The sequence below is a fragment of the Schistocerca cancellata genome, chromosome 4 (genome assembly GCF_023864275.1).
Source record: "Schistocerca cancellata isolate TAMUIC-IGC-003103 chromosome 4, iqSchCanc2.1, whole genome shotgun sequence".
Classification (NCBI taxonomy): domain Eukaryota; kingdom Metazoa; phylum Arthropoda; class Insecta; order Orthoptera; family Acrididae; genus Schistocerca; species Schistocerca cancellata.
In genome coordinates, this window is record NC_064629.1 from 711,892,584 (window position 1) to 711,909,752 (window position 17,169).

Consider the following 17,169-nt stretch of genomic DNA (forward strand, 5'->3'; position numbering starts at 1 on the left):
ACTGTCTGGCGCATCAGACAATGACACTCCTGACAGATAGTTCTATACTATCTGTGTTGTATTCGCAGTATTTCCATTACATGCACCACATTAAAGTAGTATATCCAACTTTTCCCCACTGGTGTACACGTCTGCATGCAACAAATGTTTACGTCGAAATGGCGGCCTGCAGTTCAGACAAACAGGCAAATGTGTTGACATTCTGACACAGCGTAGCATTACAGCTCTGCTTGGCAGTGTTTGCACTGCTAATGCAGATTCCAGCCACCATGCTCTCAAATCTGGGGTATTTCTCAATTTTTTCATGACAGCTTTCAATGTCGACATTAAAAAACACTATCACTGTAATTGCCTTCTCTACGAGCTACTGAATGCAGTTATAAAATGTACAGTCCCTTAAAAAGAAAATGTACCTGCTTCAACATCTCCATTGACACCAGCACTAGAAACATTCTCTCTCTCTCTCTCTCTCTCTCTCTCTCTCTCTCTCTCTCCCCCCCCCCCCTCTCCGTATGTGTGTGTGTGTGTGTGTGTGTGTGTGTGTGTGTGTGTGTGTGTGTGTGTGTGTGTGTGTGTTTGTTTTTTCTACTCTGGGTCTTCTGATCACTAAGCAGATGCGCTAACCCACAGACTACAAGTTGGCTGAGGTGTCACTTGGGAATTTGTATGAGGGACACATGCTACGGTACTCTGTACTGTTGCGAAAAGCCAGTAAGCCATAGGTGTGTAGTGGTTAGCACACCTGGGTAGTGAGCAGGAGACCCAGGCTCAAATTCTGCCCTTCATAGAAATTGTTATTTGTTGTTTCAATCTGCATATGTACATGAAAGCCACTATCTGAATTAGCATCTTCAGTTTTGGCTTCTAGTGGTCTTCAGTCCTAAGACTAGTTTGATGCCATTCTCCACCCTAATCTGCCCTGTGCAAGCCTCTTCATCTCTAACTACTGAAACCTACACAAATTTGGACCTTCTTACTAGAGCCAAACATTTGTAACCTCCTGTAACAGGAGATAAATTTGAATGGATACAGGCAGTAATGTCTAAACATGAAACAAAGTCATTGCTCACAATGGGATACTTGAGAAGCTGACTGACAGAAGCTGGGGAACCAATCCACACCTCATAAGGACTTCTGCACTTGCGTATGCTGCTCCTCTGTGGAATGCTTCAGTTCTTAAATGAATGTCTCGTGGTGTTTGTCATTTAGCAGCCAAGAAAAGAATGACAGCATGTTGGTCCTGTTTGGATGTATTTGGTAATAACGTTGCCATAGCTCACATTTCTGCATCCACTTCGGAAAGATATGAATGCCACACTTATTTGCCTACACGCCTGTGCTTATATACATGCATCGGAATCAAGCTATGCTGCATAAAAGCTGCAGCAACACCCTCAAACTTTTTGATCACCCCTAATACAAGGTTTATCCCCTCTCCCTTTCCAACAGCAAACTGGCTATTCCTTTATGTCAAAGGACATGTCCTATTAAGTTATCCCTTCATTTAATCGAACTGTGAAATGAATTTCATTTTTGGCATAATGCAATATGCATTTCTGATATTTACTGGCATATATTCTGCAAGTTTGCAACAATCATACTAAATAAAATAAAATGTACAATTAAAAATATCCTTTACCATTTACTTTAAAATTATTCTGGAGGTGTTAGTTGTGTATTAATTTTATTAAATTTAATTTGAATACAATTTTTTCTTTACTCACAAACTGCTGTTGCTGCACCTTTTTTTCCAACTTTCCTTGTCCTGCTGGTCATGCCTCACTAATTTTCCTTCTAGATAGCATTTCAATAAATTGCTGTCAGAATCACTCTTCACTTCAATTTTACAACTTCTGTTTATTTCTATATAATTATTTCCCATCAGACTGATGAACTGAATGAACAACAACCATAATTATGGCTAGGACACTTAAACCACAAGGCCTCATTACTGAAAATTATATACCCCACATCTGGCATCAAGCACAACTAATATTAAATGCATTTGCTTAACTGGAAACTGTAACAGGAAGAACAGAAATCTGTCAAGAAATTAAATCATCTTGTGAATAACTACAGTGCAAATCAGAATGAAGACTTATCCCTTCGTAATAGAGCCATTAGCCAAATCAAGTAACTAAACTGCTGCATAACATGCTTAATATCATAGGACAGATGTTACAGTGGTCAAGTAAATGTACTGTCCAGCACACACTCCCGAAATATTTAGCACTCTAGTTCCTGGTTTAAATCAGGCATTAAGATTTCCTGTAAGACTTAAAAGTCTTAGGTCTCAATCATAGAACATGTAAAAACTCAAGAAAGCATACTGAAAGGAACTGTGAATGTGAAACAACTTGGAAACAGCAGCAGACTGCTGGGCAATAAAGCTAAGTCTATATGGGACATACTAAAAAGTAAAATAGGGAATATAAAAGGAGAGCATGAAACTACACTTAAAAAGAGATGCTGTATGCAAAAAGTTTCTGTATATGAACTTAATAAATGTAAGCACATTAGACAAGTCCATGCACACCAGCCATGGCCTGCATTTAAATCACAGAGGGAAAGAATTTTTGGTTGAAGAAATTGTCCAGCAAATTTGAGTCACAATAGGCATAATATAGAAGCAGTCCAAAGTAGTTCGGACAAATGGGTCATAAAGAAAGATGTCTTATAAAAATGGCGAAAGACATTTTTTAGGGAACTAGACTATCACCAAAACAAAATGTGATGCAGAATTAAATTGCAAATACATACTGAAGATTGTACACCAGAATGTACAGTCATTAACAAAGTTGATGAAATAAATATATTCCTCAATAGTGAATGGAAAGATGTTTCAGTGTTATGTTTTTGTGAGCATGGGCTACAAAATGATTATTTTCAGTACTTAAAAATAATCCATTTTAACCCTGCAAACTGATTTTGCAGAATGGAATCAAAACAGGGGGGAACTTTTATATATGTAAGAGAAAATGTAGATTATAAGAGTATAGCATCTGTTTGCAAACTTGGTTGTTAAAGAGACTTTGAAATCTCAGCTGTTGAGTTAATGTCTGAAAAAACTTATTTTATGTGTGTATAGATCTCTCGTTAGCAACGCTTTTTTCTTTCTTTTCAAAAAATTGGACCTTGCTTTAGGCAAACTTACGACAACTGGGAAAACAGTGGTACTAGCGGTGATTTTAATGTTGACTTTGAGTCATATCCCTCACAGTGAAACATTTTTAAATATTATAAAAGCCTACAATCTTTGACTGTTAGCTCCCCAAGACATGTAACAAAAACTAGTGTCGTTCTCCTTGATCAGGTATGTGTAAACATGGACAAGTGTACATCAGAAAACTGATACTGGCTATAGTAACCACCTTTCACAATTACTGACCATACCTGTGAATCACATTTCAACCAGCATAGAAAACGTCATCCATAAAAGAATTAATAGTTGGAAAAATATTGAATACTTCCAGTACCTAATCAGCGAACAATCTAGGAGATAAGTATATGATACCTCTAGTACCAACGAAAAGATGGAAAATTTTTTGAACATTTTCAAGCATAACTTTGACATAGCCTTTCCACAAAGGAAAGTGATTTCCAAAAGCACAGATAGATTCAAAAACTGGATTACATCAGGCATTACATTATCTTGTAGAACGAAGTGGGAACTTTTTCTGCAGTCAAAAACTCACAGCAATCCAGACTTCATTAATTATTTAAAAAAATACAAGTTAATTTTGAAACGGGTCATTAAAGAAAATGACAAATACATTATGAACTCATCGAATAAAACTAAGTCCATGTGGAAAGCTGTGCAGGATCTTACGGGGAAGAACAAAACTCACAAAAATATTGAGATATCACATGATGGCAAGAATGTCACTGACCCTAGGCCAGTTGCAAACAGCTTCAATTCTAATTATGCAACTGTTGCTGGAAAATTAGTGAAGGAAAAATTTGGAAATCCACCTAATACAACATGTAAAGAACTTTCATCTATAGGAATAAATAATGTATCCATGTTCCTCAGTCCAGTAAGCCAAACAGAGATCCTAAATACCATTAATTCACTGAAGAGTAATTATTCAACTGGTATTGATGATATTCCAGATTATATTATAAAAATAACAGCAAGACAAATACCTTCACCTTTATTGGACATATGCAATTCATCCTTATGTGGTGTCTTCCCTCAGCATCTGAAAATGGCAAAAGTAATACCCCTATATAAAAAAGGTGATCATCAATGCATGGGTAACTATAGGCCTGTGTCTCTATTGTCAGGGTTTTTGAAAATTGTTGAAAAGTGTTCCTTCCAAAACTAATTACATTCTTCAACAAGAATAATATTTCTGGATGTCAACATGGCTTCAGACCTCAGTGATCAACTGAAACAGCCACTTTCAGTCTGATAAACCAGGTCTTAAATGCAGTGGAGAACTACAGAAATCTCAGGTTTATTCTTGGACCTAACAAAATGTTATTCACCATTCTATACTCCTGAGGAAGCTTGAATGGTATGGTGTAAGAGGTGTGCCAAATCAGTGGACTGAATCATATTTGAAATATCGCTCTCGGGTAACAAATTAAGTACACGGAAGGAAATGAATTCCAGGTACACCTTTCAGAACCATGTGGACTAAGCCAAGGTATTCCACAGGGCTCCATTTTAGGTGCCTTCCTTTTTTGGTCTACATTAATGATTTCCCATCACACGCTAGAGATTCTGTACCAGTACTGTTTGCAGATGACACCAGCCTATTGATTGAAGGGAATAAAGCAGAATCTTACTGCATCTGCAAAAGATACTACAAAAAGAGTGAATGGTTTACCAGAAACAGACTATTAGTTAATCCCCAAAAAAAGGTACTCATGAATTTCCACACTGATCAAAATAAAAATCCGGCACAACCTGGAATATGTATAGATAACCAAAACATTAGTGCTGACAATGAAACTAAATTTCTTGGGGTTCACATCCAGGAGAATCTTAAATGGAGCACTCTTATCACATCCCTAAATTCAAAACCAGCAAAAATGAGCTATGTAGTAAGAATTCTCTGCAACAATACTAGTGTAGAAACAGTTAGGGCTGTATACTTCGCTCGTGTACATTCAATATTGAAGTACGGTAACATTTTCTGGGGAAATGTACACAAGGCTATAACAGTTTTCTGGAAACAAATGGCTATTGTAAGAATAATGAAACGAGTTAGCAGTAGAAATCCATGCAAACCTCTAAAGATCTAAAGATCCTACCCCCTCCCTGCATTTATATATTGGAAGTAGTTATGCATGTCAAAAAAAGCATAGTGAGAAAAGAAAACCTTTTTCCTCAAAACAAAAGTGTCCATGATTACAGTACCAGGTCAGACAGTGACATACATGTTAATCATTGTAACACAACATTATGCAAAAAGGTGTATATCATGCTGGAACAACTTTACAACAGATTACCAAGACACACAAAATCTCTTCCTGAACTACAAAGTTTTAAAAAGTCTGTGACAGCCTCCCTTCTGAAAAACTGCTACTATTCAATCTCACAGTATCTTATGCAAGAAAAATGTAACTTGTACCTTTAATTGTAGAAATAAGTTATAAATATACAGTATTTCAGAAATTTGTAATTATTAACTGTATAGATCCAATTTGTCATAAAAATTGGAATCATGTATGTTTGACGTTTGAAAAACGAATAGCTAAAAAAGGTATTCTGTCCAATATCCTGTGTACAATATATGTACTGAAAAAGATTTATACAAACAAATAAATAAAAAATACTGATAATAATATCAGCAAAACCCCTGCCAAACTATATGTATGATTATTTTATAAATGCTTCCCAAACAGCTTAAATTTCCCATATCACGATAAAGTCAAATATCTTACACCTGCCTACAGCATAAGGTTAGTTTCAGTTAGCGAACACGAAGTAGTAAAGGTGATTAAAAGCCTCAATGTCAGCACATATAGACAAACAACCAGTGTCACTTAACTCTTTATGCTTCACACATTCCAAAGCCCTTGTGTTACGTTGTATCAGCCATCAGCCACTGAGCGAGTGTCCCCCCTCCCCCCTCAATTAAAATTGTCAAAAATAATGTCTCTATTCAATACTGGTGACAAGCATAAAGTACAAAATTATCAACCCACATCAGTCCTCTCAGCATTGCCTAAAGTAATCAAGACATTAATGAAACTGCAAATACCCTACTTAACAATAATCACCACCACTTTTGAACAGGTAAAAGTAAGGAAACAGCAATAATGGATTACACAGATCATTTAGAAACCTGGATAAAAACAACAGTGTTGTAGAATTTAATTTAGACCTGTTAAGTCATTAAATTCTTTAGGTAAGTTGGAAGCAATAGGGATAAATGTGATAGAAATCTAGTAGTTTCAATTACATTTGCAAAATAGATCATGGATTGTGGAACTCATTACCTCATTTTACTTACAAAATGAGATTAGTATCTGATGCAACATCAGTAAAAATAGGGTAGTGTGCTATGCCCCGTTCTCTTCTTTATTTATACAGATGGCATTCCGACCACAGAAACTGCAGCTAAGTTCGTATTGTTGGCAGATGACAGTTTAATAGTGAGGATGTTATGGATTCTCTTCAACAAGAACTGATCAAGCCATAAAGTCCTTGCATTCATGATTCAATGCAAAGAGGCTGACCCTTAACCCTAACAAAACAAATATTATTCAATTTGGAAAATGAATCAAAACTAATGACCAACTGATACTGGTGGGGAATGAGTTTAAAATGGTATTATCCAAAAAACTTTTAGAAAGGTATGTTTATCAAGAAACAGGAAAGGCCATACAAAACTAATCTCGCCCAGAGCCTCGTCTTACGTCAAGAGCTAAACTTTGTGACCTGTGCACTTTACTTTTAACACTTGCAACAATGGGTCCCTTCATGTAAAACAAGTAACAACTGACACTCAAAAGACATGTGAACCACTTTGATGTCATTCTTCATAAAGCAATGTCAACACACAAAGTCATTTTATCAGTTGACTGATGTATCAACTACACTGCAAAGGAATGTTTCTGCTGTTCATTATCTGTTTTCTATGTTCCAAATGCAGTACAATACATCTCCTCAGAGAAGGCATCTGGTTCAAGATCAGTTTTGTCAGCACATACAGGGTGTTACAAAAATGTACGGCCAAACTTTCAGGAAACATTCCTCACGCACAAAGAAAGAAAATATGTTACATGGACATCTGTCCGGAAACACTTACTTTCCATGTTAGAGCTCATTTTATTACTTCTCTTCAAATCACATTAATCATGGAATGAAAACACAACAACAGAACGTACCAGCGTGACTTCAAACACTTCGTTACAGGAAATGTTCAAAATGTTCTCCGTTAGCGAGGATACATGCATCCACCCTCCGTCGCATGGAATACCTGATGCGCTGATGCAGCCGTGGAGAATGGCGTATTGTATTACAGCCGTCGACAATATTAGCACAAAGAGTCTCTACATTTGGTACCGGGGTTGCGTAGACAAGAGCTTTCCAATGCCCACATAAATGAAAGTCAAGAGGGTTGAGGTCAGGAGACCGTGGAGGCCATGGAATTGGTCCGCCTCTACCAATCCATCGGTCACCGAATCTGTTGTTGAGAAGTGTACGAACACTTCGACTGAAATGCGCAGGAGCTCCATCGTGCATGAACCACACGTGTCCACTTGTAAAGGCACATGTTCTAGCAGCACAGGTAGAGTATCCTGCATGCAATCATGATAACGTGCTCCATTGAGCGTAGGTGGAAGAACATGGGGCCCAATCAAGACATCACCAACAATGCCTGCCCAAACGTCCACAGAAAATCTGTGCTGATGACGTGATTGCACAATTGCGTGCGGATTCTCGTCAGCCCACACATGTCAACTGTGAAAATTTACAATTTGATCGCGCTCGAATGAAGGCTCATCCGTAAAGAGAACATTTGCACTGAAATGAGGATTGACACATTGTTGGACGAACCATTCGCAGAAGTGTAACCGCGGAGGCCAATCAGCTGCTGATAGTGCCTGCACACACTGTACATGTTACGGAAACAACTGGTTCTCCCGTAGCACTCTCCATACAGTGACGTGGTCAACGTTACCTTGCACAGCAGCAACTTCTGACGCTGACATTAGGGTTATCGTCAACTGCACGAAGAATTGCCTCGTTCCCTTGCAGGTGTCCTCGTCGTTCTAGGTTTTCCCCAGTCGCGCGTCGTAGGCTGGAATGTTCCGTGCTCCCTAAGACGCCGATCAATTGCTTCGAACGTCTTCCTGTCGGGACACCGTCGTTCTGGAAATCTGTCTTGATACAAAAGTACCGCGCCACGGCTATTGCCCTGTGCTAATCCATACATCAAATGGGCATCTGCCAACTCCCAATTTGTTAACATTGCACTGACTGCAAAACCACGTTCGTGATTAACACTAACCTGTTGATGCTAGTACTGTAGAGCAATGAGTCGCATGTCAACACAAGCACCGAAGTCAACATTACCTTCCTTCAATTGGGCCAATTGGTGGTGATTCAAGGAAGTACAGTACATACTGATGAAACTAAAATGAGCTTTAACATGGAAATTAAGCTCTTCCGGACACATGTCCACATAAATCTTTCCTTTGTGTGTGAGGAATGTTTCCTGAAAGTTTGGCCGTAGCTTTTTGTAACACCCTGTATTAGTGTGTTCACGTGTTATACTTTATAGCAGTGTATTTAATGTGTTCATGTGTATTTTTTCAGAAGTGTAATGTAACAACATACCATATTCTAGCTGTATCATTGTTTCTCCTTCCTTTGCATGTTGTAATCTCTTTGTAGACTAGGTATATCTAGTTCTTTTTCATCATCATAAGCTGAGTGATGTGGCTAAGCCAATGAGAATGCCCTGGACTTGCATACGGCAGAAGTGGAGTTTGTCTCTCATCTGGCCATTCTAACTTGAGTTTTCCCAAGTTGCTAAGGTGAATGCTGGGACAGTCCCACAGATTAGGCATAAGCTGAGTTCCTGCCCTACCCTCACCTAATCTTATCCTACTTTGTTATGTTTCATGTACATATTCATTAATTCTGTACTGTATATGACACACCCGGTACAGTCCTCCTGAATGGTCCGAAGATAAATAACTAAAATACAAAATACCCTTTTCTTCCCTCAGAAAAAGGAAAGAAAGTGTAGTTTTCATACAACTTGCCCCTCCCAAACAGCACAGCTATTCTTTGATTAAATCAATTTATTTAGTTCATATTTATACACCCACATACAGACCAATCACAACCTGCTTCCTTTATTTCAGCCCCAAAACAGGAAAAATAATTTATGTGCAAAAACAATTACAAGATTCCATATGGATCGCACTTTTAATTCAAATTAACCATAAGTTATACATCTAATATAATCAATTATGGAGTCGAGGTAGCAGTTGTTATACTGGTTATCACTGTTAGCATTCAACCGCGATTCTTATACATGTATTTTAACAACGCGTTTCAAGAGACAATGCTCCCGTCATCAGGTTGTAAAATCTATGTCATGAAATTAAACGGACTAAAAAGACAAAATACCATCACAAATAGTTGGGAAGTCCACAACAGCTCCTGAGCCGGCACAGTGAGACAGCATATTTGGTAGCTATGGGACAGCCATCGACTTGTGTCAACAACTTCAACGTAAGACGAGGACCCACAGTCCAATATACTTTTAATTCTGTTTTACTCTATGGACTTCCCAACTATTTGTGATGGTATTTTGTCTTTCTACTCCATTTAATTTCATGACACAGATTTTACAACCTGATGACGGGAGCTTTGTCTCTTGAAACGCGTTGTTAAAATACATGTGTAAGACTCACGGTTGAATGCTAACAGTGATAACCAAGTTATACATTAATGTACTTCAGACAAAGCTACCACCAGAAAACAAAGTAAAAATATCAATACACCATACCATACACCATTTCAGTTCTGAACCTATAAGGATAGAGTGCAGAAGTACTGACTTTCAGTCATCCATTTGTGCCAGACTCACATGGGAACCCCAGTACCTAGACTAAATTAACAAAGACCATCCTGATATGTATACTGACAGGACAATTTCTACAGATGTGAAATTACTCTCTCAGTCTCAACAAACTGCCCTCATTTACCATACATGCCATTTCTCATCTATTTTACTGGTCAAACCACTGGAGTGATTTCTGTGGAGTGGTATTTTTATCACCAATGCTATCTAACCCAAAATACAAAGGGGGAGAAATCTTATATTTAACGGAGGAGTTTTTGGATCTTCTCTGTAAGTGATTGTCAGTTGTCCTAAGTCACTAAAATGACATGGATCTGCACAGCTTATTCTCATTTTGATTTCATTTTTTAAGGTACTCGACAAAAGAAAAGAAAAAACAGATCTGGAATATTCATATTGAGGACAACATAAAATAATGTAACTATGGCTGCCCCTCGAGGTTGATTCCACTTCCATCTGGTATGAAATGTTGAGAAACTCCATCAAAAACCGTCTGCAGCAAGGCTCTAAATGTTATATACTCGACTGTCCACGAAGATCAAGTGCTAAATCTTGTTGAAAGACTGACTGGCATACTCAAATATCTGTAAACTTAACGTTTACAGAATTAGTTGACTATTCACTCTGAGCAGAACAAAATCAATAATTTAACATCACACAGATAAGGTGACACTAAAGACATTTTGCGTAAACGGGTAATTATAACGGAGCAAAGCAGCCAAAAGCGAATTTTAAACGTCGGTTTATTACAAGCAAAAAGATAAAATGCAAAAATATTTTATTCTGACCTGTAGCTCCAGAATACTTCTCATCGGTTCGAATGAAGGGTGCTTCGGAACTAGAAATATTGGGATGTTCTAGTTCTGGGATCAACGTGCAAGACATGTTTTCATTAAGCTGAAATCCAGTTCTGCAAATGCAAATGCCTTCGGCTGTACCGTTGTCTGTCTGTGCACACATTTCATTCGGCTCACACTCGAAAAGAATGTGCACATCACAAGTTTTTCCTGAAAATTACGGTTGTTGGTTTAAAACATAAAAAGAATTGGGATTTTTCTTATGCGATTGCGACAAACAATTGTAGAAGCAATTATCTCTCTCTTCTATTGTCTTGTGCATTATACCCATTAAGTTTAATAAACGCATTATCATTGTTGGAAATATACACAAAACGAGCACAGAAAAATGATTTTACCTTCACATAACACTCTGTCAAAACACGCTACCAATAATACAACAACAAATACTTTCTCAAAAGACGTCATAATGACATTTATCGACATCATTAAATCTCTTTCATTAAAATACTGGAATATATTTAATGTACATTGCACAGCTAACACGAAACACGAAAAGTCAACGCGATAAACTGTTCCTATCGGCTTGCTCTCTGAGTAAGTCACATTTTACTTTCGAAAGAAACGTCAAACACCTCTACCACTTCACTTCACTTCAGCCTACCAGCAGCCAATACTTCTGTACCTAATCGGCGCAGTACTGTCAACAGCGAACGCAGTCTTATCGCAGTGCATAAACTACACATATCCGTCGTACTTCGATACATCGATATTATTGACCAAGAAATATCAGTGCGAACATTTAAAAGCTTTCTCACATTGTATCAATAATTAAGAAATTTTATTCGCCATTGATGATATTAAAATAAAATAGGCTTCGTCATTGTTGCATAGTACGGGATGTAGTAATACAAATGTGTACATAATAATAAAATAATGTCAGTTAACTGTAGTCTACACATTAAGTACCACAATAATAAAATACGCTACAGGAATAGTTCTAAGGGCTAATGACCATACGTTATAGTATGATGTAGTACGGTACAAACACTGTGCAGTAATAACTGGATAGAGTATAAACAACATAGTTATACAAAACATAGAAGCGTAATTTTACAAAACATAAACAAACCACATAATGATACAGTACACTATAGTAAAATTTGTTAAATGCTAATATCCTCCTCAGGTCTCCGAAAAATTCTTTAAAATGGTAAAATGAGTAATCTTATAGCCAGCTGTACCACTCAATTTTAAAAATTATGAGATCTTTAGATAGAACATAATTTTTAATTTGGTAAAAATTTTCACTGGGATCACTTTGTGAGAATTTCGAGTTCTTGTTCACCCGTGCCTTGGTACCTTTAAATTACCCTTAGCTCTGGTGTTGTGTTCATGAGCTTCTCCCCTTGATATTATTTTTAACATACAGCACAGGCACATTTAAGTATAAATTTATAATTGTATTTTGAGCCTGGAAAACAAGGACGAGAATGTTCCATGTGTCCTGTTTTACATATTATACGTAGGACTTTTTTTGTATTTTCACAATGTTCTTGAGGTGAGGCGAGCGTCCCCATACAAACAGACCATTTGACATATATGAGTCGAATAGTCCAAAGTATCTCATCCTAACGTAATCCAAGCTCACTAAATCCCTTTAGCTTCAAAATGAGGTATGACACTCGCGATATTTTTTCGCATACGTGATTGATATCTTCCTGTCAGTGGAGTCCAGAGTCAATATAAATACATAAAAGTTTTACTGATTTATTTGCTATTTCATTATACATCACAATTAGAAGTAGTTGTGTTTTAAGGGGATTACACAGGTCCTTCTTAGCTGCAACACATTCCAAGGCTGTATCAAGAGTTTCTTTCATTTTCCTGTGCAGATCTGAGAGTCTCCAATGTGTGGTAAGTAGTGATGTATCATCTGCATAACACATAAAGGAATGAGTTATGTTATTAGACAAGTCATTGATGGCTGCAATGCTTTATTTATTTATTTATTTTGATCCAACATCAACTGATTACAATTTTTTTTTGTTCCAGTCTTCTGGGAAATTCAGAGCCTTACTTACTTGAATTACATATTATTGCCTGGCATTTTTATCTACACAACTTTTTCTAAATTTAGTTGAGAGAACAATGTTACATATATGGACTATACATAAAAACAATTTATTATTGCAATACATAGATTAAGGAATCTACAGTTTCTGACACAGATCTGAGATTGCATACATTTTTAGATAGATGGTCTTTCATCATACGAGTTTACTAAATCTAGGAACTCATCTATTGAATATACAGGAATTTTTAGGAGCAATAATTTTAATTTCTTTTTTAGTTTTGGAATGGTCAATTTGGAGGTATTAGGATGGAAGCAATTCAGTAGTTTTATGCCTGCATAGTGAGGGCTTTTCTCATAAAGTGTTGTTCTATGCGAGATGATGTGGAGACTCTCTCTACCTCTAGTGTCGTGATCATGTATTTCTTTATCAGGTGTTTTGTTACTGTTTACTGCTATAATGATTATCTTCAGTACATACAAATAATGAACAGTTAGTGTTTTAAATTCTTTAAACAAATTTCTGCAAGACTCCCTGGCACATTTCTTTCCCATAATTCTAAGTACCTTCATTTGTAAGACAAGTACCCTTTTCATATTACTTTTGCTGCTAGATCCCCATACCTCTACCCCATAGCTTAGATGGGATTCAAATAGTGCAAAATATATTTGCCTCAGAGTGGTGATGTTACAAAAAGGTGTCAGTTTTCTTAGCACATATATGGTAGTACATAGCTTTTTGCAAATTTCATTTACATGATCAGACCAGTTTAACTCTGGATCAAGTGTCAGGCCGAGAAATTTGGTCGAGTATTGTTTTTTAATGTATTTGTCACCCATTAAAATTTTGCTTTCATGAGTTTTTTCCCCCCACAATCAAATTCAATGTAGAGAGATTTATTTGTGTTTAATTTTGGTTTGGTTTCATTAAAATACTGCAGAATTAAGCCTGCTGCAGTATTGGATTCCACTTCGAGCTGTGAATAGCTTGGGTTGCGGCATATTAATGTGGTATCATCTGCATATAAGATAGCTGTAGATTGGTTTGTTATGGACTGAATATCAATAACATAAATAATAAAAAGAAGTGGTCCTAATATTGACCCCTGAGGAATACCAAAATTTGTGTCAGTCGTGTTTGATTTGTATGGCCCCTGTGTAGTGCTAATAGACACAAACTGCTTCCTATTTGTGAAGTAGGACCTCGTCAGATTATGGGCTATGTCTCGAATGCCATAGTTCCACAGTTTGCCCAGCAATATGGTCATATCAACACAGTCAAATGCTTTTTTGTAAGTCTAGAAAGATGCCACATACATGTTCTTTATTATCTACTACCTGAGTGACACCTTCGATTAAGTTGGATGCTGCTGTAATGGTGGATGACCCCTTGGCAAATCCATACTGCCCCTTAGAAATCACTTTTTTGCATACCAGGAAGTTCCAGATTCTTATGTATATTACTTTCTCAAAGATTTTGGATATTATTGGAAGAACAGAAATGGGTCGAAAGTTTTCTACAAGTTTTCTGTTTCCTTTTTTAAAAATAGGCACAAGTCGAGCAATTTTCAACTCATCTGGAAATAGACCATCTTCCATATGAAACTTGATAACTGTTGATAAAGATGATGTAATTTTATGTATACATTTTGTAAGAGTGTCCAGACTAAGACCATCATATCCTGCTGCATGGGAATTCCTTAAGCTACTCACTATTTTAATTATTTCTTATTTACTTGTTGGTGTGAAAAATATACTTCCTGACACTGGTGTTCCTCTGAATTTGTATTTATGATTTTTAAGCTGATTGTTTATGCTGGAGCCTACAGAAGCAAAGTAATTGTTAAATAGATCTGCTATCTTACTCTGATCAGTTTCTTTTCTGCCATTTATCATTAAGTGATTTTCAGTTGTATGTTTCCCAGATTTACCTGTTTCTCTATTTACTAGTGATCATGATGTTTTGGAAATATTATTTGAGTTTTGAATGACACTTTCAAAACGTTTATGTTTTTCCGAAATTAGGATGTCTACATAGTACTTCTGATACTTTTTGAACTCTTCTTTTAATTTTTTATTGCTCAAGTCATTCAACATAGCATACTCAAACCATCTTAGTTTTTCTCTAACCTCACTGACTGAATTTGATATCCAGTTTTGGGCTACAGTATGTGACTGAATTCTTATTTTTATTAATGGGTGGGCTTGGTTGAGAATGTAGTATAGTTCACTTGAGAATTTGCCATAACTATAATGTGGCATTCGAATACTGTTCCAATCCACATGCCTTACCATATTATTCAAATGGATTATATTTTTATCTGTATTCATCCTAATATATCTATAGCAACTATGAATAGGAATCTTTTTTATGTGCACACTTAGTTCTACTGCATGGTGGTCTGACAAAGCACTTATAATAACACAAGATGTAAGATCATAAAGGAGAATACCAGTGATTATGTTATCCATTGCAGACTGGCATGTTTCAGTCTCTCTGGTTGCAGTGTTTATCAGGTATCTTACATTATATTCAAGCAGAGCATACTTGAATAATCTAGTGTGTAACTTATCTGCTAATACATTTATGGTGAAATCTCCTGTAATTACTAACTTGTTCAGGTGTGATATAAAAACATTCTCTATCATGTCACAAAACTTTGTTAAGAAAACTTTGAAGTTTCCACCTGGCAGTCCATATAAACATATATCATAAATTTCATCATTTGGTATCTTTATACGTGCTGCACATAACTCAATTGTCTCTTCTAATGAGTATTTACTTACATTTACAGAATTAAAATCAAATGTGCTTTTTACATACGTTGACACACCCCCACCTCTGATAGAAGATCTGCAAAACTTATTAGCTAGTACCATGTTTAGAGGTTTAAAAAGTTCTAATTTGGCATCAGATAACCAGTGTTCACTAATAGCAAGCACATCATTTCATTTACAAACACATCTAATTGTTCATATTACTTGCGCAAGCCCTGTACATTCTGGTGGATTATTTTAAAGTTGTAAACACCTTGTTGTAGATTTCTGTGCTTTTCCATCTTAAATAAGGGTCCTTGTGGAACACCTGCGCTGATTTCCATTAAGAGGGCATTTACGTTTCTGACTGAGGCAAAGTGTTTACTGTTGCTTAAACGAGGATGAATGACAGCTAATGTGCTCAAATGCACCCCATAAAACTCCAGGTTCCTTATTAGTATGTCAACAGGATTGGCCACATACTAGCAGTGAAATGCAAGTTTTTGTCTTCAAGAGCTGTTAAAGTTTGGTCCACAATTTCCAAGATGGTTGCTGTTGTGTATCTCCCCTTCCAAAAACCAAACTGATTGTTACACAAGAGATTGTGTTTTAGTCTCAAATACCTTTGAAAATATTGGCGCAACTGAGACTTCTCTGTAGCTTTGGCGAAGTTGTTCATCCCCCTCTTTAGAAACTGAGATAACTTTCGATACCATAAGTCAGTTCGCAAATACTCCAAATTCTAAACATTTGTTAAAAATAATAGATAATGGTGTAGGCAATGAGTGTACTGTCTTTTTAACGATATAATTCGGCAACCAGTAGCAGTCCTTACTTTAAGAATTTCGAAATTTGGAAACAGCTTTTATAATATCAGCAGATGTGATAATACTCCATTGAAATTACAGATATATCGCGTTTGTGTGTCTTAACGCTCCTTAGCCACCAGTTTTGATTGCTAAATGTTGCTAGTTGCATTCAGCATGGTCATTCAACTTATTAATCATGTTTCACTTGCCTGTGAAAAACTAAGGTCATAAGCAAGGAATCTAAATTCATACATGTACTGAGCTGTATATCAAAACCAACTATAAATTGCATAACTTCTCCTCATGTTCTGTTTTTTAAGTGATATATTTCGTTGTCTTCTTTACCTCTCTAAATTATGTGCAAAAGAAAATTCTCACTAACGAGTATATCCTCCTCTGTTTTGTAGTGCTGTAGTTCTACTATTATGTCATAGTCATATCACACAGCTCTTTGTGCAAGCAAGAAGCAATAGAAAACCACATCAAGTAAGCAAAATTACACATGTGCTAAAAATCATGCAATTTTCTTTAAATGCAGATCTACCTCCGCTCACTACACATAAAATACTTTTTTTTTGCATCTCACGAACACACATGTCAAAATACAAAAAGAAAAATTTCTACTGCATGCTGTGTCCTGTTTGTTTCACAACAGAACGAAAATGGCTACGAAA

General features: G+C 36.5%; 1 protein-coding gene across 1 annotated transcript in view; it reads right to left on the minus strand.

The window, feature by feature from the left end:
• LOC126183456 (uncharacterized) overlaps window positions 1-11,572 on the minus strand; it is a 40,113-nt gene extending 28,541 nt beyond the window's left edge. Inside the window, exons 1-2 of the mRNA XM_049925452.1 lie at window positions 11,254-11,572; window positions 10,847-11,065 (exon numbers count right to left, since the gene is read on the minus strand). Of these exons, the coding sequence (XP_049781409.1) occupies window positions 10,847-11,065; window positions 11,254-11,344 (310 nt within the window). The 5' untranslated portion in view covers window positions 11,345-11,572. The remainder of the gene's footprint in view (window positions 1-10,846; window positions 11,066-11,253) is intronic.
• Window positions 11,573-17,169: the final 5,597 nt, after the last annotated feature.